General features: G+C 65.2%; 1 protein-coding gene across 3 annotated transcripts; it reads left to right on the top strand.

Annotated features, from left to right (window-relative positions):
- The first annotated feature begins 1,386 nt into the window (after positions 1-1,386).
- Positions 1,387-24,752, top strand: CAPN15 (calpain 15). Of its 3 annotated transcripts, none has more exons than XM_059154052.1 (13): positions 1,387-1,614; positions 9,943-10,238; positions 17,437-18,904; positions 19,756-19,964; positions 20,037-20,220; positions 20,303-20,526; positions 21,235-21,360; positions 21,432-21,584; positions 22,005-22,166; positions 22,352-22,584; positions 22,686-22,852; positions 22,935-23,113; positions 23,195-23,338. In XM_059154052.1, the coding sequence occupies exons 2-13, from the start codon at positions 10,057-10,059 to the stop codon at positions 23,202-23,204; spliced, it is 3,297 nt and encodes a 1,098-aa protein (XP_059010035.1). In that variant the 5' UTR covers positions 1,387-1,614; positions 9,943-10,056; the 3' UTR covers positions 23,205-23,338. The 3 variants fall into 3 exon arrangements, with proteins under 3 accessions (XP_059010035.1, XP_059010034.1, XP_059010036.1); XM_059154051.1 differs by having other exon boundaries at positions 1,389-1,614; positions 23,191-24,752; XM_059154053.1 differs by lacking the exon at positions 9,943-10,238 and having other exon boundaries at positions 1,389-1,614; positions 23,191-24,752.
- Positions 24,753-26,042: the final 1,290 nt, after the last annotated feature.

The raw sequence follows: 26,042 nt of genomic DNA, 5'->3' as shown, positions 1-26,042 counted from the left end.
TGACCACTCATGTGACTCCACAGCCATACAAGGTCAGAGGCCACCTTTCACCATTCAGGTGAAGAAGCTAGGGGCAGGCCAAGTCCCTGTACAGCTGTCCCCAGAAGCTTGCTGCTTAGAGGGCTCTGGAAGCAACTCCGCCCCTGCTGCAGCTACTGGAGAGAGAGGGTTTCCTGGGAGCACTGAGCCTTGTCCCTGTAGGTCCTACTGAGGTCAGCGGACTTTCTGGGCACTTAGAACAAATATGACCCAATTTTCCACTTGGAAAATTCGGCCCAATCTGGAGGCACTACCACTCTCCCTGAATCCCTCTTAGCAGACATGTCTTGCTTCAGAGTCTCTCTCACAATCCGTGCCCCCGAGCGCCCGAGTCCTCCGGGCTCTGCCCTCCGCGTCCCGTCTTCCCGCCCTACAGCCTCCCCGCGCTGCGTAGCCTCGGATGAGCCGCCTCGCTGCAGGTCTGGCTGTCTCCCAAACATGCAGGCTGCGCGGGGCCTCCGGTTCCGTGAGTGCTGGTTGTCAGCGACCTCAAGCTGCACAGCGGGACCTTGAGAAAGAGGTCTGACCTAGGAGGCTCTTTTGTCAATTCGACGTTGGGCGGGTGGGTCCGGTTCAGAGGCCCCGCGGAGCGACACCGGCCTCCCAGGGCTAGGGGTCTTCCCGCCAGGTACCTGGCCGAGCGCTCCGCAGATGCCGGCACGTTCCGCCGTCTTGTACCGAGGAGGAAACCGAGGCCCACGGAAGTAATGTGACAGGGTCACGCTGGAAGTGCCAAGGCCGCGGCTCCACCCAGGTAGGTCCCACCAAACGGGCGCCAGGGACCCCGGAGCCTGGAGGGGAACCGAGCAGGGGGTCTGGGGCAGCTGGAGGGCGGGGGGTAGGGGGTGTCGGGAGACCCTGGGAGGGCGCTACGCAGCTGTGCGGACCCGGTGGACACCTGGGAGCCAGGGAAGAGCTGGCTGCTCGCCCAGGCGACCGGGAGAAGCGGCCAGAGCCCGGCGTCTCGGACTGCGAGGCGCAGCCGGAAGCGCAGGGACTGGGGCTGGATGAAGGCCCCGCCCCTTTCTCCCGCGCGTGACGTTCTGGGAGTAGTAGTCGCAGTTCTGTCCTCGAAGCATCCCTTCCGCCGCTCCAACAACCCGACACGCAGCGCCGCCTGGAGCCCTGGGCTCGGCCGTCTCCAGCGGGGCCGGTGGGCGGAGCGGCCCGGGAAGTCGGCGGACCCGGGGAGGGAGCCGATCGCCGCGTCTGTTGGCGGACATCCGAGGACTACAACTCCCGGTCCGCATCGCGCCGGGCCCCGCCCCGAGCTTCCGGCCTGGAGGCGTCGCGCGGCCCTGTGGGAGCGGTAGTCCACGCGCGCGATTCACAGCGCGGTGTGCGCCTCAGGCGCGGTGTAGCCGCGGGGCCCCGGCCGGGCGCTACGCTACGGAGGCGGCGTAGAGCGGGCGCCGGACGCGGGCCGGGTTGGGGCCGGGCCCGGCGCGCGGCTGCTCCGCCACTCAGCGCGGGAGGCCGGCGGCAGAAGTTGTGGAGCGGCCGGCGCAGGCGAGCAGGCCTGGGGCCGCGCCGCCCGGGCCGCGGGGACTGAGGAGGCGCCGCCTGGTTGCGGAGGTGAGTCCGGCCGACAGGGCCGGGCTGGGCCGGGGGCGAGGCCTAGACCCGCGCCGGAGCCTCGCCACCGGGGGGCTGCCCCCACCCGCACCCCAGCGGCGCGCCCCGAGCTCGGGCCGGAGCCCGGGCCGGGCTGGGGGCGCCGCCCGAGAGGGGAGCGGGCGCGGACCCGGGTCGTCTGGGTCGCCGGGACGCCAGCCCCGGGGTGCTGCGGACGCGGGAGGCGGCCCCGGCCCCGGCCTGTCCTTGAGTGCCCTTACGGTCCAGGCGCGTTCTGCCCCCGCCGGCGTTGCGGGGAGTGTCCCCCGGTGCCCCCCGCGGAGGGACCGCGGGCACTTCCCGGGGGCGGCGCCCGTCGGCCGCCCCACACTTCCCTGTTCCCTGTTCCTCTGGGGGCGGCGCTCCGGCCGCGGCGGAGTTGGGGAGGGGGGCGGGGGACTCCGGGGAAGGTTGGCCGGGCGGCTGGGTGGCCCCTGCCTCTTCCTGCGGGCCTCCCTTCGCTTCTGACCAGGGCACCCTCGTGGGCCCCAGTGGCCCTGACCGCGAGGCTGTAGGGGCAGCCCCTGACTGCGCGGGAGCTGGTGAGCAGGACTCCTGCGAGCCCAGGCCCGGAGTTTGGGGTCCTGCGGAGGAACGCGGGCCGCTGGGTCGGGGGTGGGGGGGGACTGGGGGCTGCACTGGGGCCCTGCGGGGAGGGCTGTGAGGGTCGGCTATGTCATGTCCAGATTCCCCTGGTCAGCAGAAACAGCCCCAGCAGGAGGCGGGGGTCATCCATCCCTCTACAGACCTGGCGAGAGAGAACTGAAAGATGGGGGCCTGTGGCAGGCGGGGGAGCTGCCAGGCAGTGCTGGGCAGTGCCAGACGCAGAGTCGTCCTGCAGGAAGCCGGCTGGGCCTGGCCTTGGGTTGGGCACCTCTGACGTCCTGTCAGGTCATCCTGCTCCCTAAAGGGCACTTCTGTCCCTTCCTTCTGCACCGGACCTCTCTGGTGCTGCTCCCCAGCAGACTGGCTGGTGACCTCGTGACCCCCTGAGAGCCCAGTTCAAGCCCTGCTGGGCGGAGGCTCAGGGACAGCACCGCTAGGCAGGCTCCCACGGGCCATGGGCGCTGAGGGCCGCCGCAGCGGGTCCCGAGTCCGCCGCCCTCCACCGGAGAGGCCCGCTGGGCCGGCCAGACTGTGGTGCCGCTGGCGGGCGCTCCCCGTGTTCCGGCCTGTGCACAGCTCTCCCAGCCCCTGTGGCGGCTAGCACCGGGCTCAGCCGGGCTTTCAGACCAGCAGGCGGAGGCCAGGGCCACCGGGGGCTGTAGCTGCTAGTGTCTGGCCCGCGGGGCTGCCTTTGGACGGCCCTCTGCCCGCTCGGCCTCCCGTGTGGGTCTTAAGCCGGGCACCGGAAGGACGTGCCCCCTTGCGCCAAAATCCCTCTCCCTTAGGAACCACGCGGGGTATCACGGCCCAAACCCCACGGTGGGCGCAGAGCCCGAGGGGCAGCCCTGGCTGTCTTGTAGTCTGGGCACAGACCGCGCCCCCCACCGCGTGCTGCCCCCGGCACAGAAGGTGCTGGAAGCATGGGGGCCTGGTCACATGAGAACTGTGGGGACACTCTCAGGAACCTGGCTCTGGTGACTGGTCACACACACCCGCGGGTGTCCCGTGGCCCCGCACCGGGCTGAGAGGCTGCAGAGCGCAGCCCAGAGCCGTGGGGACGTGCGGGCTGGCCTGGGGGGTCGCTTTATCAGGCTTCAGAAGCCACCGCCCAGACCCCAAGCAAGGGCTCTCGGCCCTGGGTGTGCAGAGCAAGCGCTGGGGTCAGGCCTGCTCCCACTCTCCCCTGACACCTGCTGGCCGCTTGTCCCTTAGGTCCTGCTGCCCCCGCTTCTCTGCTTCCTCAGCACCGGTGCCCAGAAATGTCTCAGAGCAGGACTGTGATAGTGTCTGTGCCTTAATCTCTTCAGCCAAGCTGCTCTGCCAGGACTAGTCTCCTCCACCTTCCTTCCTTCCTACTCTGCTGAGAAGGGCCAGGCGACCTGTGCCGAGCTTGGACCCCGTCTCAGCCGCCGTGCACACACAGACGCCCGGTGCTCAGCGTCATCCCGTCCATACGAAGCGGGTGGGCAGGGAACAGCCTCTGCCGGTGCTATGCTGGCAGGCGGCTCCAATGATCATGGGCCGTCCGCAATGGCACCCCACGGCCTTTCTGGGTTGAGGAGTGGACTTACTGGCTCCCGTCCTCTCAGAATGAGCGGGAAGGAGGCTGTGGGGTGAGGCTGGGCTGCCTCCACCTCTTGAGCGCAGAGGCCCTGTCATTCTGTGGGTCCTGGTCGCGGCCTGGGGAAGGGTCTGAGCAGGGGCTCAGCAGACAGCCGCGTCGGTGCCACCAGCACAAGGAGGGGCAGGCGCAGGGGGCCGGGGGGCTGCGGGAGAACTGAGGGGTGTCCCGGCCCAGTGCATACAGCCCAGGAGGGGCCGGTGGGGAGGTCCATGGCTTGCTCCCTCCTGCAGGGACTTGTCTGGGCACCAGGGGTGGATCCGCAGGGGACTGAGCCGAGCGCAGGCGTGTTGCGGCCTCCCTGCCTCCCGTGCCGGTACCTGGCGTCACGCTTTGGCCGCCGCCCCACGCCCTGCTTGCACTACTCCCCACGATGGAGGGGAGCTCTGCGCCCACCTGTCCGGTGGCCAGGCTGGGGGACGGGCCTGGATGGTGCCGCAGGAGCAGCACTGGGAGAGCAGGTCGATAGCTGCAGCTCAGCGCTGTCACCCAGCAGTGCCTGTGTCCGAAGGAGGCCTGGGCTCAGCTTCCTGCTCCTCCTTGGCTGCCCCGGCCCAGACCCGAAGCAGAGCCAGTCCCTCCTTGCACTCCATCCCTTCCACATCCACCCGTGCCCTTTGGAATTCAGTGGCCCTCGAACCGCAGGACCTTCCACCCTCAGCTGCGACTCCCCTCCAGTCAGCAGGAGAGGCAGTATGTTCTAGAGCCCGCTGGTCCGGAAAGGTGGCTGCAGAGAGCCCCAAGCTCATGCTGCCTGGTCCCCACGGCTCTCCAGCTCCCCATCTTCCTCCCTTGGGGTGAGCTGATGACCCCCGGGAACCTGTGCTGCCAGTGAGGCCTGAGGTTACCGGGCGCAAGGCTGCTTCTGCTGCCTGCTGGCGAGCAGAAGCACTGAAGTGCCCCAAGTGAGGTTGCGCGTCTGCTGCCGGTCCCCTCTCCGGAGAAAGGACGGTCAGATGTTCCACGGTGTCAGACTCACAGACTAGGGGATCATGAGGACGTCCCTGTTCCTCTGAAAACGCCACTGTGGGAAACGTAGTTCGTTTCCTTTCTTGTGATGCGCGACAGGTGCTGTAGGACACTGACACAAAGGGACGTGCAGCCACCCTGTCCCCTCTGTGTGGGCAGCCCTGGCCCCCAAGCGTGCGTGTGCGTCTGGTTTGAGAGGCCCATCTCCTCCCCTTCCACCTTGGTGCCCCGATGTGCCCAGGAAGCCGGCAGGGGATGGGGGGTAAGCTGCATGGCGAGGAGCCCCGACGGCTGCCGGAACCTGTGGGGACTTCAGGGCCTGAGACAAGGGAGAGTCCAGAAGTGCCAAGAGTGACCATCCTGTAGTGTGCTCAGGCAGCAGCTCCTGGTCTGGAGGGCAAGGGTTTGGGACCGAGCCCTGTCCCTCTCGGATTTTCTCACAGGAAGTGCTGGGTACCCTCCCAGAGCCCACGGCCTTAACCCTGAGACCTGGCTCTCTGAGGTCAGCAGGGTGGTGATGTCACCTCTTGGGGCACAGGCTCTGGGGCCAGCAGGTGGGGGTGGCTGGCCTCGGTGTTCGCCGGAGGGCCACGGTGAGCCAGTGGCGGAGGCCACAGCGAGGTGGAGCCTGGGCCCTTGTTCGGTCTGAAGGACCTGAGGGGAGAGTACATGCCCCTCCCCACCAGGGTCCTTGAATGCTAAAGAGAGCAGAGCTGCTCTCCCACACTACTAGGCAGCGAGGCGCTGGCTGAGCAACGTGGCTGCTCCAGAGCCTCCAGCCTCCTCTGGGTAAGGAACATATGTAGCATCTAAAGGGACACAGCCCTTGGGCCACCAGCCATGGGAGCGCGCCCAGGGTGACTGAGGTTCACTCCTTGTCCAGGCCCACATGTCCAGAGGTGGAGACAGAGCCTGGACCAAGTTGGCACTCACTCCAATGAACTCTGGCTCAGTGCTGATAAACCTGGGAGTGGGACTGCAGCCCTGGCCAGAGTCCAGAACCTTCCAGGAAAGGGAGTGGCGTCCAGGTGATGTGCCTGGGGAGGGTCTGGCGTCTGCCGCACCAGGAGAGCTCCTTCCCCGGGGCTGTGTGTGCATCTGGGCTGTAGGTTGCTCACGGAGTGGCGGGGCCCTCTCCCTGCGGCAGTTCCCTGGCCTCTGTCTGCCATCCCCCCAGACCTGCTTCCCGGACCCCTGCCTTGACAGCATGTGAGGCGTGAGACTGTGGTCCTGTCTTTGCAGGGCAAGCTGCAAAGCACATGTGTCTCGCCAGGCCACATCTGCAACGCCTTTGGTGTTTCCTCCCCAGAGGACCCTCCACACGCCTGACGGGCCGTCCCTGGTCCTGTGACCTGAGGGAGGGTGTTCTGCTACCAGTCCAGGGCCGCAGGGAGGTTGAGGTCTGGACCTCCCTGGGTGGGTCGGGCCTGACTCCCTCAGGCCGGAGCCTCCCACCCTCAGGCTACAGGGGGAGCACCAGGCCACTCGCACTCAGCCTCGTGTCTGGTGGGTGCATTCTGGGCTTTGGCGGGGTGGCCCTTCAGGCACAAGGTTCCCTCCCCGCAGACTGCTGTCCCTGTCCCTCCCCTGTGCCCATCCTGGGGCTGAGTTCAGGCTGCCCGGCAGGGTTGCTGCAGTTTGTGCAGGCCGGTTACCCTCAGACGGGGAGATGCATGCCCATGAGATCTCAGGGTGGGGTGTTGTGGAACTGGGACACGGCGTGGGGAGCACACACAGCGCGGACGTGTTGGGGGGGTTGGGTGGGGCATGTGCGCACGGGAAGAGGCATCAGCAAGCGCCGTGTGCCCTCGCGGAGCCCAGACCGTTGTCACACAGGACGCAGGGGCCCTAGCACCATGGGACTGACTGTTTGTGCCCCCCAGGCGTGAGACAGAATGGGATCTGGGGTGAGGCCCACACTGTGTTCCCCTCTCTGGCCTTCATTTGCCTGGTGAGTTCTCACTTGGCGGCAACAACGTGCCTGTGTCCTTGCAGTTCAGCGCCTGACCCTCTCGGGGCCCACAGGGGCAGGGAAACACAGGTGGGCTAGGGTGAGGGCTGGGGGGTGCTTGCCGTGACCAACATAGGTGCTCCCCACGTGGGGCTTAAGGAGGGGTCATCCCCGCTGGCCCCTGTGCTCCTCACTCTGCAGGATCGTGCCCCGCTGTTCCCTTGGAGGGCCGTGCCAGGCATCTGCTCTCCCTAGGCGGCGGGGACCCGCTAGTCCTCCTGGTGGCGAACACCTTCGGGGGCTGGCACTGCAGCCCCGCCCCGCGGTTCCCTGAGGCCGATGGAGGCCACCGCCCCGTTTAAATCTAGGGCAGCAGCTCCCAAATGAGGGCATGGAGGACAGGGATGGCCCATCGGGCCGCAGATAGGAGCATTGCCCGTGGCGCCATGTTGCCCAGCACCCTGCTCCGTTCCCCAATAGGAGACTGGCGTCCGCTCTGGCTTCTGCCCAGAGACCTGTGAAGGCACAGCAGCAAGAAGGTGCGCCCTAAGTGCGCAGGGTTCAGACGTTGCTGGGACCTCGCACCCCACGGAGGCCAGACGGGTGTTCGTGAAATGAGTAGAAATGCACAGAGCAATGGATGGCGAGTCCCCAGTGTCCATGGGGCTGGCCTATGGCCCGTGTGCCCACCTCGGGGAGGCAGGCAGCCCCGGGGGGGGATTTGTCCAACCAGCAGGCCCTGCCGGGGAAGAGGGCTGCGTGACATTTGTCCCCGGAGATCAGGTTTGCTCTGCCCTGCGGGAAGCCCTCACCTGGCTTTGTCTCAAATTGCAAGGCCGGGGAGCAGGGTGTGCAAGTGTCTCCGTGCCCAGTCATTCTGACACGGAGCCAGGATGTGAGCCAGGGACGGGCCGCCCTGCCTGGCAAGAGCTCCCCGCACACTGCCCTGTGCAGGTGGGCCTCTTGGGGTAGCACAGGGGTTGGCCCCTGGGGAGCCCTGCTCAGCCAGGGCACACATTCATGGGGTCTATGCCCAGGTCCTCTCACCACCTCCAGGTGGAAGATCCCCAGATGGGCCCTCCTGAGCTGGCTGCTCTCTAGGGAGCATTTGCCCTTCTGGCCCGCGGGAACAGGGACCTGTGTTGCCTCTGCCCTCTCCAAAGGGACTGGGCTGCCACCATATGGCCCACCCCTGGACGGGCCTCCCACCTGCCCCAGACAGGGCCTGTAGGGTCAGAGTTCCCTGAAGGTCTATCGGGAAGCTGGGGCACAGGGTGCAGCTGCTGAAGGGCTTGGGGGCCCCGGGCAGGGATGGGGGGCTGGCATTCTCCCCAAGCCCTCACTGCCCCAGGTTAGGGCATTCGGGAGGAACAGGTGAGTCCTTGGTGTGCTGCAGGCAGCCTGGTAGCAGCCCTGGGAAGCCCGGGGCCATGTCCTCACTAAGCCTCAGGGCCGGTTTGCCCTCGGCTCTGCCTGCGTGGGACGGATGTGGCGACAGCACCATCTACCCACCACCTCACCCTCCCGGGGACCTGGGCAGAGCTCTTTGTCAGGACCATGATGGCCCTGGAGCCAAGTGCCAGCAGTTCTGTCCCACGACACCTCCCATGAGCCTGGCGCCCCCTCCGGCCTCCTCTGCCCTCATGTACCCTCCATCTGCCCAGGGTTTGGCTGTGAAAGGAGCATCGGAAATGCTCAGGCTCTTCCCACGAGGGGCTCCCACGTGGGCGAGCTCAGGCATCCGAGGGGCTGTTGGGGTCTGACCTGGAACCCCGGGAGAGGCCGGTGTCTGCAGTGACCCTGGCTGAGAAGGAACCGACCGCTGGTGAGCTGCCCAGTGTGGAAGGCACTGGCAAGCGGGACTGCTGGCTCGAGCGTGGCTCCCCACAACAAGAGGAGCGTGACCACAGCAGAGTGCAAACATCTCGACTGAGCGCAGTGTCACGTAGCCCACACGTGGTTTCACCTAAATCTCGGGCCGGCACGGAGATATTTTGGATGTGGGGTTACATAAGATGCATCTTCGAGATTCCTTTTATCTCTCTAACCTTCTTCACTGGCTGCTAGACGGCTGGGAAAGGCACCCGTGGCTCCCATGGGGCTCCCGTGGGTCGGCGCCGACAGACGTTCCTTTGGGTGCTATGGGGACGGTGTCAGTTTCGCAGGCCACGGGGCCTCTGCCTCCTCTCTTCGGCCCTTCTGGGGCCCTCTGGGTAGGCATGAGGGGCAGGGAACCAGCGAGGCCGCTGGGCTGGTCAGGGTGGGCGCCGCCCTGTCTCACGCATGTCCCCATTCCTCGGAGTAAAGGCCGTCTGGGTGAATTCTGTCGCTGCGCAGGGGACTTGACTGATCTGGCCAGAGCTCCTCTGGGTCAGGGGCCCAGGCTTCTCCGACCCCGGCCCCCTCCTCCTGTGTCCCTCGACCCCCAGCCCCGAGAGCCGAGCGGGCCACCGGTTCTGCTTGGCCCTGAGCCTGACTGGGACTTGCCTTGTCTGGATCGAGCAGAGAGGCCTCCTGCTCAACCCATGGGCGTCAGATGGTCTCCCCTGAACCCAGACCATCCCCGGGTCCTTCCTGAGTCACCCATCTCTCCCCAGGGCTGGGGAGGCTTTCCCTCTGGAAGGCTCTGGAAGGGATGTGGTAGCCATTCTCTGCCGGCCTCGGAGCCCTGGGGGTCTCCTCTGGGCTACGTGGGCATTCGGCAAACCCTCCCCCCCACCACCGGCTGTCCCGGCTCTGCTGCACGCACTTGCTTGTTTCTCCATTCCGTTTGGCCAAATGCTCCCGGGTTCTTTTTTCTGCAGTAAAGCGTGACCGTGTGGTGTTTTCTCAGTAGGGGTGTGACTCCCTTTGAAGCCCGGCAAGTGGACACGTGGCCAGCCCCTCTGGGCAGTTGAGGGGTTGGGGTCGGATCTCAGGAGCAGAGCAGGGGCGCTGGTGGCAGGGCGGGCCTCGGGCTAGCCACTGCAGCCCTGCACCTCCACTCTGCCGGGACCCCGGCTGTGGGTCCTGGGTCCCCGAGGCCGCTAGCGCACTGGGGAGCCCCCCCAGGCTCTGGGGGCTTCTTTCCTGTGAGTCATGCTGTTTCTCCTGTTTCTCTTTATTCTCTCTCTGTGTTTATCTCTGTTGTGTGATGGAGCAGCCCAGCCGCCCTGTCTCCGGCGTGGGCGCCATCCTCCCTCCATGCTCCAGCTCGCCCACTGTGGGCCGCGTGTGACCAGGCCCGGGTCTCTGCGCGGCCGCCACCGCGGGGGCCATGGGGAGCTCCGCCTCCTCGCTGGCCACCGAGACCGAGTCGGACCACGGCTTCCCCGGGGGACCGCCTTACCCCGGGCCCCCTGCAGCAGCCAGCTGGTGTAGGAGCGGCCCTGGGGGGCCTGTCTGGGGTGGTGCCCTGGTCACCCGGCCTCACCAGCCCCTGCGTCCCCGGGCTCGAAGGTAAGAAAGGGGGCGGGGCCCGAGGGACGGGGGTGCTGTTCTGTCAGGGTGGCCCCTTCCCAGCCAGAGGAGAGGGGCTTGCAGAAATGGGGTCCCGTTTCCGAGAATCCTTTGGCAAGTTGCTTTCCCCAAAAGGCCCACGGCTTGAGAGGCTCTGGGGTTGCTGCAGCCCTCCCCAGGAAGCCGGGCCGTGGGAGCCTTGGCCTGGCTGGCGGCTGCTGTTGGGACAGGGACGGGGTGGCCTTCCTGCGGGGCATGTGGCTCGCTCAGGGAGCTGCGTCCGCTGAAGCTGCTTCTGGAGCTTTGTGTTTGGAGTGAGGGTGCAGGGGAGGCCACCAGCCCCCGGCCCCTCCCTGGTGAGGGGTGCCGCTGCGCTAGCGGACCTTCCTGTGCCAGCTTCCTCCAACCGTGGTCATGGCCAGGCTCCGCACGGGTCTCTCAGCCTACACTGCCCTTCGGATCAGCTGGCGAGCCTCCCCTCGGGAGTTCTGGGATGACTGGTGTGAGGCAGCCCCACTGCTCAGGCCTGGGGGTGCTGGGCCCTGACATCCCACCCCTGCCTTTAGCCCCTCCCATGACATTGCTGCAGAGGGGCCCCCGCCACTCAGCACATACTCAGGGTTCCTCTGGCCCCAGGGATAGGCAGTGGCAACGGGCTTGCCCTCTCTCAAAGGCACCTGCTATGGTATGCTTGGCCGCCACTTCCCGTAGACCAAGCGTCCTCATGTAGCACAGTTTTCCTGGTGTCTGGACAGCAGGCAGGGTCCTAATGGGGGTCTCTTCTGGGATGGCGTGGGCCCCAAGGCCTGAGCCAGCAGATAAGGTGCCTGGGAGGCGCCAGAGGAGTCAGCAGGAGGCACTGGGGGCTTCATGGCTGGTGAGGGGCCAGAGCCGGCAACGTGGGTTGTTGGACATTTCCTCTGCTGCCTCATGCCGGCGTCAGTGATGCACTAATGGACGTCTGTGTCTTTCTGAAACAGCTGGCATGAGGTGGGACTTGTGTGCTCTTGTCCCCTGCCCCTGAGCGCATGGCTCTGCGGCTTTGGTCGTGACCACTTCTAGAGTAGCTCACGACCACGTCTCCCCCTGGGCCCCTGCTGTTTGCCTCCCTTCCCCAGGTAGCCACCCTGCCTCTTGCCTGTAGATGTGCCTTTTCTGGAAACGTCCTACGAGGGGAACCCTAGAACACCTTCTGTGCCTGGCCTCTCACAAGGTGAAATACTGTCAGGCCCTAGCCACGGGGGCGGGCGCCCGAGCTTCGTTCCTTTCGTGGCCAAATCGTAAATGCCTGTTGTAGGGACAGACCCTGGTCTGTGGCAGCCATCCCTCAGTTAACGGACATTTGGTTGTTTCCACTTGGATTTGATGACCTGTGCTGCTGTGAAAGTATTCACATGTAGGATTTTGTGTGGACTCGTTTTTGCTGAGGCGGGACCCGGAGGCAGCTGCTGCAGTGGAAACCCTCTAAGTTTCTACGACACTGCCAGGCTGTTTTCTGCCGCGGTGCACCACTTCCCGTCCCCACCAGTGTGATAGGGGAGAGCTCTCGTTCCTCCCTGTCCTGGCCAGCACTCAGAGCCATCTGCCTGTGTGATTCTAGACACCCTGGCGGGCGGGGGCCAGCGTCCCCAGGTGGTCTGATTTGTAGCTTCCCATGCCTTCATCTGTCCACATGGTTTTTACAAATTCTCATTATCTCCTTAAGATAAACCGCTAGGAATAGAACTTCTGGGTCCTGGGAGGGGCTCTCCCCACGCCGGGAAGCAGCAGGCTGGGTATAGACCCCGCGGGATTTTCCAGGCAGCTCCTTCTGCCCCACACCCAAGGATGCCGAGGGGCACACATGCGTGTCACTTTGGATCCTGGCACACACTGCGGAACCCAGTTGAACTTTCTCATTCTCCTGGCCTCCTGCCATGCTCCTACCCCTGGGCTGGGGGACGAGCGGCCCCTTCCCATCACCCTCTGCAGCCGGCCAGACCCAGGGTCAGTCCACATCAGCCACTGGGAGCAGCAGGCGAAGCCGGAGGAGACACTGCAAACGACCTTGAGAAATTCACAGATGTCCAGACTGGGGATGAGAAGACAGTCGGCTGGTGCAGGGAGCTGTGGGGGCAGCTGGGCAAGGCAGATGGCAGGATGGGGGGCAGAAAGGCCAGAGCCACACACAGCCACTGCGACAGGACCCCGCCCCACACGCACACCTGGGCACGTGGTTACAGGCGTACACGTGTGTGGTGCTCTGCCTGGCACGGGGGGCCAGGACGCCCTGTGAAGAAGCCAGCAGCACCGCGGCTCCTGCCCCCACGTCTGGGCTCACTGCCTCCTTGGCTGGAACCACTCCATTGCCCCAAGGAAGCTGGGAGAGCCACGTTGTGGGCGTGTCCCCATAACCCACCGCCAGGCTCGGTAGCTGCTCTCCCTGATCCCTAAGCAATGCACGTGGCTGGCATCGCCTACAACCTGTGGGGACACAGGAGTGAGGAGCATGACACAAGGCTGGCTGAGGGGGCCCCAGAGGGAGGCGCGCGGACGCACCTCACAGCCACAGGGGTCAGAGGTCAGGCAGCCACAGCCATCAGGGCAGCCAGACCTTTGGGCGTGGCGGCTTCACTGAGGTTCTTGTGTGTGGACACCACTCACTGCTCGCCGCTGTCTCTGGGGAGGAGAGGCATCGCCCTGGGACTGAGCCGCCCCCACAGTGGTGACCAGGAGCTTCTGCGTTCTTGCAGGCTTGTGTCCCGGGTGCTAGGGAGACCTGACACTGCCCCGAAAGGGACTCCAGAGCAGTCACCAGATGATGGAGGACACCAATGTGGTGTTGGGGTTTTCTGGACAGCTGCCTCAATTTCCCGTTGACATGGCCTTTCTTTCCCTGGGCAGCTGGTTTCTCCCAGCCGTGACTCAATCTGTGCCTTGGAGGAGGTGGTGTCACGGGGTTTGGACTTGCTTTTCATTGGAGTTGGACTTGGCTCAGGGTTCCCCACGCTGCTATTTCCTCCCAGGCTGGTGGGGTGCTCTGGCCTCTCTGAGTGTCTCCCAAGCCCTCAGCTCCCGCCCTGCATCATGTTGGGTGGACCCCAGGGTTGTGGAGTCAGAAGGGATGCCAAGGGAGATGAAGGTCAGGGGGCATTTCAGGCTCCTCTGGTCATGCATTCACTGACCCTGGAGCCACTTCGCTGTGGGCTGCAGGGTCGGAGAGGAAGCATAGCGCCACCACCACCGCCTGTCCTGGGAGCCCCTGCACCCCTGTGGCAAGCGCCAGAAGCCTTACTCTAACCAGGGGTGCCTCTGTGTCCCCAGGGCGAAATTTGAGTCATAGGCACTGTTTCCGTATAAGCCTTTTAAGATTTTATTTATTTATTTGACAGAGATCACAAATAGGCAGAGAGGCAGGCAGAGAGAGAGGGATGGAAGCAGGTCCCCGGCTGAGCAGAGAGCCCGATGTGGGGCTCGATCCCAGGACCCTGAGATCATGATCCGAGCCAAAGGCAGAGGCTTTAACCAACTGAGCCACCCAGACACCTCTCCCTGATGTGCTTTTATCCACTGTGATGGTTGTGACACCGGCCCTGTCCCACCAGTGTCCCCTGGCCAGCACCCGGGGACACGTGCCTCTTGTGCAGCTGCACCCAGGCCATGGACCGGGCAGCTGGTGGGTTAGGAGGGTAGACAGGCATTGGGCCCCTTCCCTCCCCAGCCTGGCCTTGCTCAGTGCGTCCAGAGTCCCCAGAGCCCTTGAGCCAAGGGCAGGTGTGCCCTAGGAGGGGTGTCCTCCCCTCTCCTGCATGGAGGATGGGCCCTGAGTCTGTTCTCTGGATGCCCCTCCCATGGGCAGATGGCCTGCAGCGTGTCAGACGAGTGGGTATCCCCTGGGCCTAGAACCAGGGTGGAAGCCACTTGTGGGTACCCGCTGTGACCCACATCTTGACTGTGGGCCCTTCCCTGGTCTCCAGGAAGATTTCTTAGGCTTTTCACAGCACAGAAATGAAGGCCAAAGCTGGCCTGCCCCCCCAGCTGGTGCCACACACCCCTGTCGCGCAGCCTAGCATGGCCCCGCCTACTCGCCGTGGCCCATCCATGGCCAGGCTGTGGGAGCTCGTGGCCCTCGGCCATGCAGGCCGCGAAGGGCCCTGGGCCCTGGGAAGTAATCTTGTTGCTCAGAGAGGTTTTTGGTTTTTTTGTTTTGAAGAGGCAAGTTTTCTTCCTGAGTCAGAAGGGTTTGGTGTAAACCCAGTGTCAGAAGCCAAGGCTTCGTGTCTCATTAAGAAATTGACATCTCTGCCAGGGAGAGCAGCTGCAGTCCGCAGAGATGCTGTCCTGCTGTGGAGACCCCTCCTCGTGCCCGGGGTAGCCCGTGCAGGTCAAGGGGACGGCACCGCCCCCAGACATGGACCCACATCAGGCCGGAGGAGCCAGGAGCACCCACTGGCACTGCCCTCCCACTGCACTAGATGCGTCCACACACACCCACGCGTGTACATACACACACATACACATGTGCCACAGGCCTAGACAGCCACTTGTGGAGGACCATGTCCCTGTCCTTACCTGGCACGGGTGGGGTGCATGGCCATCCCTTGGGACAAGGGCATGAGGGTCTGCCTGCCCCTGAAGCACAGCTCTGACGTGGGACAGGACCCCCAGGTGGGGCGGGGCACTCTTCCCAGTGTCACGAGTCCTGCAGCTGCCCAGCCCAGGAGGGACTCACTCTCCCAGGCTTGGGTGTTGCCAGCACTTTGGGACAGGTTCCCAGCAGAGGGGTCCCTGCCCTTTCTCCCACCTAGTTTGCCTTTGGACATCCCTTGCCCCAGGTCCCCAGTGATCTCCCTGGGGGGACAGCTCCCTGCTACAGCCGCATGGGACTGCCGGGTGCAAAGCAAGCTTCCCCGCTGGGGCCACCCCAGTGCTGGCGCGTGCTGCTGCAGGACCAGGCACGTAGGGCTCAGCGGTCTGGGTTGGCAGCAGACAGGTAAGTAGAGAGGGCCCGCCCCTCCGGGGACAGCGTGGCCCTCCACGACCCACGTGTGGCCTGGGCTCAGCAGGAATGTGCCCAGTGCGTGGGTCTCCAGCGCTGCTGGATTGCTTTTTTGTGGTCAGATACCGGCCCAGAGGTCCCCAGAAAGACCACACAGGCAGTTGGTTAGGGGATCCAACCGGCAGCCCTGAGTCAGGGTGCCCCTCCCCAATTTGTGCCCTAGCCCTCCCCTCCAGCCCTCACTTTGGTTTTGTTTTTGGTTTTTTTGAGCTGAAGTTCATATGACATGAAAGAACTGTTTCAGAGGGCACGAGGCACATTCACAGTATGCGTCCGTCCCTCTACCCCGTCCCTACATGTCTGTGTCACCTGTGTTCCTTACAGAACTTCCGGGCCCTGGGGCCCACTGGGCTTCACACCGCCTCGGATCCTCTGCCATAAGGGTTCTGTGTGCATGGACTCCTGGAACGTGCGGTCTTTTGTGTCTGGCTTCTCTCACTGAACATGTATCAGAGTCTTGTTATGTGGCTGAATAACGTTCCACATCTCCTTTACCTGTTTGTTTGCTGACAGTGTCTGAGTTGTCGTGCGTGGACCTTCTCTGAGTGTATGTGTGCACACCAGGGCACCACTTCCCGGTCCTTCGGGGTGTGTGCCCAGGAGTGGAATTGCAGGGTGGGGTGGTGACTGTTTATCGGGAGAGGCCGCCAGAGGTGGGGCGGGGAGAGAGCTCTGCGGCCCCTGCTGTCCCTTGCCGTCCCCTGCCGTCCCCTGCTATTTGGGTGCTCCCCAGCCGCAGCGGGTGTGAAGTGGGGTCTCCCACATCAGGTTTGCATTTTCTTGGTGGCTAGCAATGCTGAGCACGTTTCCGTCTTCCCACGTGCTTCCACGGCCACTGGTGTGTCCTCTGGAGACATGACTGCTCCGGCCCTTCGCCTGTTTTTCTGAAAAGCGTCCTTGTGGTTGCTCAGTTGCGAGGGTTCTTTATGTTTTCTGGAGCCAGACCTGATTCGTAAATATTTTCTCTTACGAATTCTCGTATTTTTTCAGCTGGGCCCTTTGAAGCGTGGAAGTTCCTCGCCTTGATGAAGTCCAGTTTTTTCCTTTATCTGCCTGTCCTTTTGGTGTCACATCCAATTAGCCATTGTCAAATTCAATGTCACAGAAATTAAGATTTTACTTATTTTGAGAGAGAGAGCATGTGTGAGCTGGGGCTGGGCACAGGCGCAGGAGGAGAGAACCTCCAGCAGGCTCCCCACTGAGCACAGAGCCCTGCGTCGGCCTCCATCCTAGGACCTGAGCTGAAGGCAGAGGCTTCACCGATGGAGCCACCCAGGGGCCCCCAGAATTTTTTCTTTTTTCTTTTTTTTCGCAAAGATTTTATTTATTTATTTGACAGACAGAGATCACAAGCAGGCAGGGGTGGGGGAGCAGGCTCCCTGCTGAGCAGAGAGCCCGATGTGGGGCTCAATCCCAGGACCCTGAGATCATGACCTGAGGCTTAACCCACTGAGCCACCCAGGTGCCCCGAGTTTTCTCCTTTTTAAAACGTATCCCTCGGTTATTTTAGATGAAGTCATACTGTTCTTCTAACTTCCTTTCTCTGGGCTGTCGAGCTCTTCGTTGCTGGCGTGGAAAGCACTGATGGTTACGTGTCAGTCTCATGCCATACGATGTCACTGGATTCATTTATTAGCTCTAGTCATTTTTGTTGGTGGACTTTGGGGAATTCTGTGTGTAGGATCACTCCATGTGCAAACAGAGGTAGTTTTACTTCTTCATTTCCAGTTGGATGCCTTTCATCTCTTTCCCGCCGAGTTGCTCTGGCTGGGTCTCTGGTCCAGCGCTGACCGGCAGCGCTGAGCTCCTGGTCTTGGGAGGGAGGCACGCAGAGTGTCTACGCTGTGACATTTGCTGTGGGTTTTTAAGGGCGCCCTTTACCTGTCGAGGAAGTTCACATGGGCGCTTTGCTGGGACTGATCAAAGACCGCCTCCCCAGCAGGGCCCCATGGCCACTAGGACCATGTGGTTCCGCCCCATCCCTCTGCCTCCAGGAGGGGTCTAAGGACAGACCTGTGAGGTCCCCTGGGGGCCCCCCAACTCCTCATGTCCTCAAACCCCTCAGAGCCTGCTTCTTGGGCCTGATCCTGGGACCCCTCGTCCCAGGTGGAGACTTGGGCCCCTTCCTGGGCCTCCACTGACCGGGACCTTCCCTTGCAGCCACACACACTCGCCTGGGTCCATGGCCACAGTTGGGGAGTGGTCATGTGCGCGCTGCACCTTCCTGAACCCGGCTGGCCAGCGCCAGTGCTCCATCTGCGAGGCCCCGCGGCACAAGCCTGACCTTGACCACATCCTCAGGCTCAGTGTGGAGGAGCAGAAATGGCCCTGCGCCCGCTGCACATTCCGGAACTTCCTGGGCAAGGAGACTTGTGAGGTGTGTGGCTTTGCCCCAGAGCCTGTGCCTCGTGCCTCCCTGCTGCCTGTCATCAACGGGGTCCTGGCAGAGCCCAGGGGCAGCTGCAAGGAGGAAGCCGGTCCTGGGAGGACAGTGGGGCTGGTGTCTGCAGAGCCGGCCCGGGGGCAGCCCGACGAAGAGGAGGAGGAGGAGGAGGAGGAGAAGGAGGAGCAGGAGGGGGCGGCCGAGCCCGGGAGCGGCTGGGCCTGCCAACGCTGCACCCTGCACAACACACCTGTGGCCAGCTCCTGCTCCGCCTGTGGGGGTCCCCGGAAACTCTCACTGCCCAGGATCCCTCCTGAGGCCCTGGTGGTCCCCGAGGTCGTGGCCCCCGCTGGCTTCCATGTTATAGCTGCCCCAGCCCAGCCCGGGGAAGGCGCCGAAGCTGACCCTCCCTCTGCCACTGACCAAGAGCCCCCCCGGGCACCCTCCTTCAGCCCCTTCTCGCCCCCCCTGCAGAACAACCCAGTGCCTCGTAGCCGCCGTGAGGTCCCCCCCCAGCTGCAGCCACTGGTGCCTGAGGCTCCCCAGCCTTCTTCCTCTGCCGGCTCCAAGGGGCTCCCCCAGGGCCCGGTGCGAACTGTGGCCGGAGCCTCCCGCCTGGCGGAGCTGCTGTCCAGCAAGCGGCTGGGCATGCTGGAGGAGGAGGCCACTGAGGGCAGCCTGGCACGGCCCCGGTGTGGCTCCTGCTCTGCGCCCGGGCATTCCAGCCCAGTCCGCTGTGAGGCCTGTGGTGCCGCGCCCAGCAGCGACGTCATCGACCTGGCCGGGGACACGGTGCGCTACAAGCCGGCCAGCCCCTCCAGCCCCGACTTCACCACCTGGTCGTGCGCCAAGTGCACGCTCAAGAACCCCACGGCAGCCCCCAGGTGCACAGCGTGCGGCTGCTCTAAGCTGCATGGCTTCCAGGAGCATGGCGAGCCCCCCGGCCGCTGCCCCGACTGCAGTGCCGACAGGTCCGGGCCCTGCACCGCCCACAGGCCTGGCGGCCCCCTCCCCGTGCTGCCCACCGAGCGCCTGAGCCAGTGGGCCTGCCCTGCCTGCACCCTGCTCAACGCGCCGCGGGCCAAGCACTGTGCCGCTTGTCATACGCCCCAGCTCCTGGTGGCCCAGCGCCGGGGCGTGGTGCCCCTGAGGCGCAGGGAGAGCATACACGTGGAGAAGCGGAGGCAGACAGACGAGGGGGAGGCCAAGGCCCTCTGGGAAAACATTGTGGCCTTCTGCCGGGAGGTGAGTGCCCCCAGGACGGTGTCGACGCCCCAAGGCTAGCTCTCCCCTTCCCATGGGCTCCTCTCTGGGCATGTCTTTGGTCCCCCAGTCACTGCATTCACGCTCTCATCCTTCCCTGGTGTCCCTTCTGTAGGGAGGAGTCTGGGGGGGCTCCTGGTCAGTGGCAGAGGGAAGCCAGAGGAGGCCGGCACCTCTGTCCTCAGGCTTGGAGAAGCAGCCCGGTCCCTGTTCCCCGCGTCTTGCCCCTTCCTTCTCTGTACCCACGAGGGTCCGTGACCCCGTGGTCTGCGCTCCTGACCCTTCTCAGGCGATGTCGCACAGATGGTGAAGCCCCAGGAGGGGAGGATGTGGGTGGAGGCTTCGTCCCAGCAGGCGGGCCCCATGCTTCCTCCTGCTGAAACGGGATGTGACACTCCCTCACACTCTTCTGCTCTTGCGGGTGTTGGGGAGGCCAGAGTCCAGGGCAGCACTGCCCCCAGGGTCAGTTGGAGGGGCTGTCTGTCCCCATTGTCACCGTCAGCCACCCAGCCGGACACTGGAGTCTCAGGTCCTGGCTTTGCATCCAAGCCATGTCCCTGCTTCTCTCACCGGGGCATCCACAGCTGGGGGAGCCATCCGGATTCCTGGCTGCCCATGCACACCGCCCCTGTGGCCTCCAGGCTGGGGCTATGCGGTGTCCCAGGGGCTGCCGTTCCCGTGGCCCACACAAGCCCTGGCTGAGCCCTCCACAGCCCTTGGGCTGGCTGCACACCCCCACCCTCTCCCTTCTGGAGCATTTTCGGGCCAGTCTCCCGGGTAGTGGGTCTGGCGCAGCCAGGGGGAGCCTGAATGTGAGGTCATGGCCCCTGCAGAACAGCGTGAACTTCGTGGACGACAGCTTCCCCCCTGGGCCCACATCCGTGGGCTTCCCTGCGGGCGACAGCGTCCAGCAGCGTGTGCGGCAGTGGCTGCGTCCCCACGAGATCAACTGCTCCGTGTCCAGGGACCAGGGCACCTCGTGGTCTGTGTTCCACACCCTCCGGCCCTCGGACATCCTGCAGGGGCTGCTGGGGAACTGCTGGTGAGCTGGGTGCCCGCGGTGGGGCTGGATGGCACGCAGGCCCCCGGTGCTCACCACCCCGGCTCTGTGCAGGTTCCTGAGTGCACTGGCCGTGCTGGCCGAGCGGCCCGACCTGGTGGAGCGGGTGATGGTCACACGCAGCCTGTGCGCCGAAGGCGCCTACCAGGTGCGGCTGTGCAAGGACGGCACGTGGACGACGGTGCTGGTGGACGACATGCTGCCCTGTGACGAGGCCGGCTTCCTCCTCTTCTCCCAGGTGGCGGGGCGGGCGGGCGGGCGGGGGAGGGACATGGTGGGGCAACAAGCGTCAGGCCTCTCGACTCCAGCCTCTCCCATAGGCTCAGCGGAAGCAGCTATGGGTGGCCCTCATCGAGAAGGCGCTGGCCAAGCTACACGGCTCCTACTTTGCCCTCCAGGCGGGGCGCGCCATCGAAGGCCTGGCCACACTCACCGGCGCCCCCTGTGAGAGCCTGGCGCTGCAGGTCAGCTCCACTAACCCCCGCGAGGAGCCCGTTGACACTGACCTCATCTGGGCCAAAATGCTGAGTTCTAAGGAGGCTGGGTAAGAGGGGCGGGCGCTGTGGCGGTCAGCAGAGTTGGGAGGAGAGGCGAGGCGAGGGGACAGCCGGGCCAGGGCCTAGAGCGGTGGGACGAGCAGGGCGAGCGGCCTCTGACTCACAGCCTGCATCTCCAGTGTCACTGGCACCCCTCGCTGCCGGGCCGAGGGTCTGGCCTGCCCAGGTGGCATGGGGGACAGGCAGGACGCTGCCCGTTGGCCTCTGCCTCAGCTGGGCCTGTGGTGACCGCCAGCGCCCGCTTGGAACTGCGTGGAGAGAGCCCCACAGAGGCACCTGGTGGGAGTGGGGTCTGCCCTCTGAGACCTGCCACACGCTGGCCAATGTGTCTGTGGGGAGGGCCCGGAACCTTAAGTCTGGGAGTGACGGCTCCTCAGTGCCAAGACCTTGTGCTTTCGGCTGGTACTGGACACCATTGCTCCCCTTGGAGGGCTGAGGGCCTGCCCAACCCCCAGCCCAAGGCCTCTGAGCTTCGGGACCATAGTGGAGGGGGCTGGGCCAGCACTTCCTGGGTCCCACATCTCTCAGGGGACCCAACAGACAGAAGGGCCCCCTACCTTCCACTCCCCCTACTCCCCACCTCCTACCCCCCACACGGGTGCAGCACCTCCCCACTGCGGGGAGGGGGGCAGGGCCAGCAGAGGTCGCCGGGTACTGAGGGGCCCCCAGTCAGTGAGGCTGCTCTGCCCACACAGGTTCCTCATGGGTGCCTCCTGTGGGGGGGGCAACATGAAGGTGGATGACGCTGCCTACGAGAGCCTGGGCCTGCGTCCCCGCCACGCCTACTCCATCCTGGACGTCCGCGATGTCCAGGGCTCCAGGTAGGGCCGGGTGGACGTGTGGTGGAGACCGCGGCAGGCATGGTCGTGGCCCTGAGCCCTGTGGTCTACAGGCTCCTGCGCCTCCGGAACCCGTGGGGCCGCTTCTCCTGGAATGGCAGCTGGTCAGACGAGTGGCCACACTGGCCGGGGCACCTGCGCAGCGAGCTTATGCCGCACGGCAGCAGCGAGGGCGTCTTCTGGATGGAGTACAGCGACTTCATCAGGTAGCTGGGCACTGCGGGCTGCGGGTGTGCGGTGCCTGCCCCGTGGCCATCCCCTTGTTCCTGCCACCTTCCCCTTGGCTGCTCCCCTCGTCCCAGCGTGTGGTGCCCTGCCCTGGGGAGCCCACCTGTACCTCTCTGAATCCAGCTCAGCACAGGGGCAGGGCGTGGGTGTGTGGGGGGGGTGGAGTGGAGGGCTTCGACCCCCAGGGCTCACCATCCTCACTAGCCCTCCCATCAGACTTGGGACCGGGTGCCCCCTGGTGGTGTCCTCGGGCAAGAGCCAGCACCCGGGCTTCCCAGACGCGGGTCCCTGGAGATTGGGAGGGCGCCCTGGGGCAGGGAGTGGAGCGGGGACAGGAAGTAACCTGGGCCTGAGCTGGGATGCGAGCTGCCCAGTGGGGCTGCCCTCTCGCTGTGTAGGTACTTCGACTCCGTGGACATCTGCAAGGTGCACTCGGACTGGCAGGAGGCGCGTGTGCAGGGCTGCTTTCCCAGCTCTGCCAGCGGGCCGGTGGGGGTAACTGCTCTCACGGTGCTGGAGCGCGCGTCCTTGGAGTTCGCCCTCTTCCAGGAGGGCAGCAGGTGGGCGGGGCGGGGTAGGGGCTGGGTGGGAGGGGGTAGGCTGGTGAGCGGGGCAGGGCGGGGCTACGCTGGGGGCGGGCTAGGATGGTGAGCTCCAGCGGGCGAGTGCCTGGTCGGGGTGTGAGGGGCGCGCGCGGCCGAGCTGCGCAGCCCCTGCGCTGACTGCCTCCGTCCCCGGACCGCAGGCGCGCAGACTCGGTGGACAGCCACCTCCTGGACCTGTGCGTCCTGGTGTTCCGTGCGTCGTTCGGCAGTGGGGGCCGCCTGAGCCTGGGCCGCCTGCTGGCCCACAGCAAGCGCGCCGTCAAGAAGTTCGTCAACTGCGACGTGATGCTGGAGCCCGGCGAGTACGCCGTGGTGTGCTGTGCCTTCAACCACTGGAGCCCCGCCGCGCCGGGCCCCCCGGCCAGCACGCAGGGTAACCGCGCACCCGCGCACCCCGCCCCGCCGCACCGAGCGCTGCGCGTGCCCGCCTGCGCTCACACGCCCGCCCCCCGCCTCCTCCGCCCCTCCCCGCAGCCTCCAGCCCCTCGGCAGGGGTCCCGCGCTGCAGCCTGCAGCCGCCCGGCCATGTGCTGGCCGTGTACAGCTCGAGGCTGGTCATGGTGGAGCCCGTGGAGGCCCAGCCAACCACGCTGGCCGACGCCATCATCCTGCTCACCGAGAGCCGGGGCGAGCGGCACGAGGTGGGCGGCCGGCAGGATCCCGGGGGAGGGGGACGGGGAAGGAGCCGCCGCCCCAGCCCATTCCTGCTCGGTCTATGGCCAGGGACGCGAGGGCATGACCTGCTACTACCTGACGCACGGCTGGGCGGGCCTCATCGTGGTGGTGGAGAACCGGCACCCCAAGTCCTACCTGCATGTGCAGTGCGACTGCTCCGACAGCTTCAACGTGGTGTCCACACGCGGCAGCCTGCGCACGCAGGACAGCGTGCCCCCGCTGCACAGGTGGGCCCCGCCCCGCCCGGCCCCCGCCCCGCCCCCTCACCTGGCTTCCGCTGGCCCTCACCGGCCCCCTCCCCCAGGCAGGTCCTGGTGATCCTGTCCCAGCTGGAGGGCAACGCGGGCTTCTCCATCACCCACCGCCTGGCGCACCGCAAGGCTGCGCAGGCCTTCCTCAGTGACTGGACAACCTCCAGGGGCACCCACAGCCCCCCTCTCACGCCCGAAGTCGCTGGCCTGCATGGCCCCCGGCCTCTGTGACTACCCCACCTTCCCAGCCCCCCAACGCGCACTTTATGAGGGAGACCCCAACAGAGGACGCTTGAATCAGAATCTCAGGACCCTGCCCAGGGAGCCACTAGCTGTAGTAGCTTCCCCTAGGCCTTCCTCCCCGCCCCTCCCTCCTGCCCAGGGCCTCCCAGCCGCAAGAGCAGAATACCTCCAACCTGCCTGGAGCGGTCGGGCCTGTGTGCCCGCCCGGGCCTGTGTGCCCACCCCTGGGACCAGCCGCCTTCAGGCTGGGTTCAGACGGTCCCAGCCACGGTGAGGCTTCTCTTTCCCTAGGGGCGGGGGGCTTCCTACCTGGAGGAGGCTGCTGGGAGCCTCACTCCTAGAACCGAATCTGGGCAGGTCAGAGGCTGGGACCCCAGAGTGGGAGCAGGGGTCACTCCCTTGCAGGGTTCAGGCTGGACCCCCAGGGTGACAGCAGCCATCTCCTCTGGGATGGAGGCTGGACCCCCAGAGTGAGCAGGGACCACCCCCCATCGGTGGGGGTCAGAGATGGATCCCAGGATGAGAGCAGGGTCCACCCCTTCATGGGACATGACAACAGGAGCCTTCTGTCCTCAGCTTGTCCCCAGAGCACATTTCCCTGCCCCCTGGCCTCCTCAAGGCAAGCGGGGTTCCCTAGAGTCCCAGCAGCGTGTCCCGGGAGGCAGGTGGCTGGCGGCCACGGGCTCAGGGCCGGGATGGGGAAGGTCCCAGCTGCCCCTCTGACGACACTATGCAATTCCTGGACCTCCTGCCAGGAGTGAAGAAGCCATGCCCCAGGGGCTGGAGGCCAGGGGCTGTGGGGCAGGGTCTAGCCAGGCCCCCGGCCCCGGACTGCTGTGAGGTGAGGTGTTTTGTCCACACACCACCTGACCTCTGCCGGGAGGACCAGGGTCCCACAGCAATCCTGGGCCTCGCTGTCCAGGCAGAGGTAGGCCCCAGCAGCCCCTCCCAGCTCCTCCCCCACCTCAGAAGCCCAGGGAGTCGAGCAGCTCCGTGACTGCTCGGGCGTCCTCCCTGGAGGCTGCTGTCAGGCTGGAGTCCTGCTTCTGCCCTCGGACATCGGAGGCCAGCTTCCTGGGGGCCCACCTGGCCTCAGTGTCCTGTTGTGCCCAGGCCGTGGGCAGCCCTGGAGCGCTTGGGGGCCTTTTACACCTGGAGAAGCATCGGGACGCTTGCCACTCCCTTTCAGGCCTCCTTTGTACCCCTCCTGTTACTCGGAGCTGTGAATATTTTTAACCCTGTACATACGGCCAGCTCTTCTGACCCAGAGGCTATTTTATCACTTGTCAGTCCCCATCCCTGCAGGACGGTTCTCCTTGGGTGTTTCCAGACTCAGGCTCCAACGGACCAAATAAAAACGTTTTGTTTTGTACTGATGCCTCCGGATCTGTCTGCTGCCCCTCCCAGGGTCCCTGGATTCCTGCCTCCCCTGCACAGGCAGGGGCTGTCCCGAGGGCCACCCAAGCCTGCCCTGGGGGGAGCAGGGAGTACCTTGGCGGGCGAGGCTCACCAGCACCAGAGGTGCTCACAGGCAGCCTTGGGGACGCCCGGCTTGTGCCTCACGTGCACCCCTGAAGGCCTGGGTGTCTGGGCAGGGCAGAGGCTTGGGCCAGACCATGCCGTAGTCAGCAGGCCAGTCCCCACGCATACAGGACAGCACCCATGCCCGGCTGCTCCCTGTGTGACATCTGCTTTCACGGGCATGGTGGGGGCTGTCTGAATCTCTCAGCTCTATAGGCAGGAGCAGATGGAGCAAGGGGGTGCACAGGAGAGAAGTGGCATGGTAGCTGTCCTCCCACTCGATCCCCTCCTGCCCACTCTGGGGGGCGCCGACCCCGTCCCACGGGTGGCAGGTGGCATGGTGGCTGTCCTGCTCCTACTCGGTTCCCTCCTGCCCGCTCTGGGGGGCACCGTCCCTGTCCCACGGGTGGCAGGCCTGCTGAGTGCTCCCTGGCTGCAGTTTGCACAGCCTTCCCCACCCCCCGCCCCATGGAGGCTGCAGAGTAGAGGGGTTGCGGAGGCTGGCGCTCGAGCGGGTGTAAGAGGCCTGTCACAGGCCAGCCTATCGAATGTGAAAGCAATTAAAGCCACCAGCAGTGTTCGCTCCGGGCGGGCCTCGGGCAGCGGGGCAGCTGCCACAACACATCTCACGGGCGCCCAGCTCCATCGCGGCTGCGCCGGCCGCACTGGGCCTTGTCCCGTGGGGCACGGGTGCGTCCACCTGGAGTGGGCAAAGAGCCGGCCCTGTCACCCCCCGGGCGTCCCAGCAGCCTGGACCCATGTCCTTACCTGGAAGCCTCCGGAAGCAAGATGTGGGAATTGTGGATTCCCAGGGTCCTTGTGGTGCCAGGCCAGGCAGGGGTCTCCACTGGGGGTGGGGGCTGTGTGCCCACCCCCTCCCCTTGAACCCTAGCCTGCAGGAGAGGAGGCTCTAGCAGAGAGACGGGAATGGAACGGGGGAAGGTGTCCCCAGCCCCAAAGGGCACACAGTATCCGAGAAGGAGTTGGGGGATCCCCATAGTCCAGAGCCTTCGTTGTGACTTGGGAGCTTATGGAGGGTCCTGGCAAGGGGTGAGGTGGGGCTTGGCCTGGGTTGGGAGCTGGGCCCCTGGAGAGGCGGCTGGTGGGATGGAGAGAAGATGGGGGACCAGCCAGGCTGGCC

This window comes from Mustela lutreola, chromosome 17, assembly GCF_030435805.1.
Source record: "Mustela lutreola isolate mMusLut2 chromosome 17, mMusLut2.pri, whole genome shotgun sequence".
NCBI classification, from domain to species: domain Eukaryota; kingdom Metazoa; phylum Chordata; class Mammalia; order Carnivora; family Mustelidae; genus Mustela; species Mustela lutreola.
Note: the sequence above shows the minus strand (reverse complement) of the source record. Positions and strands in the feature narration are given on the sequence as shown.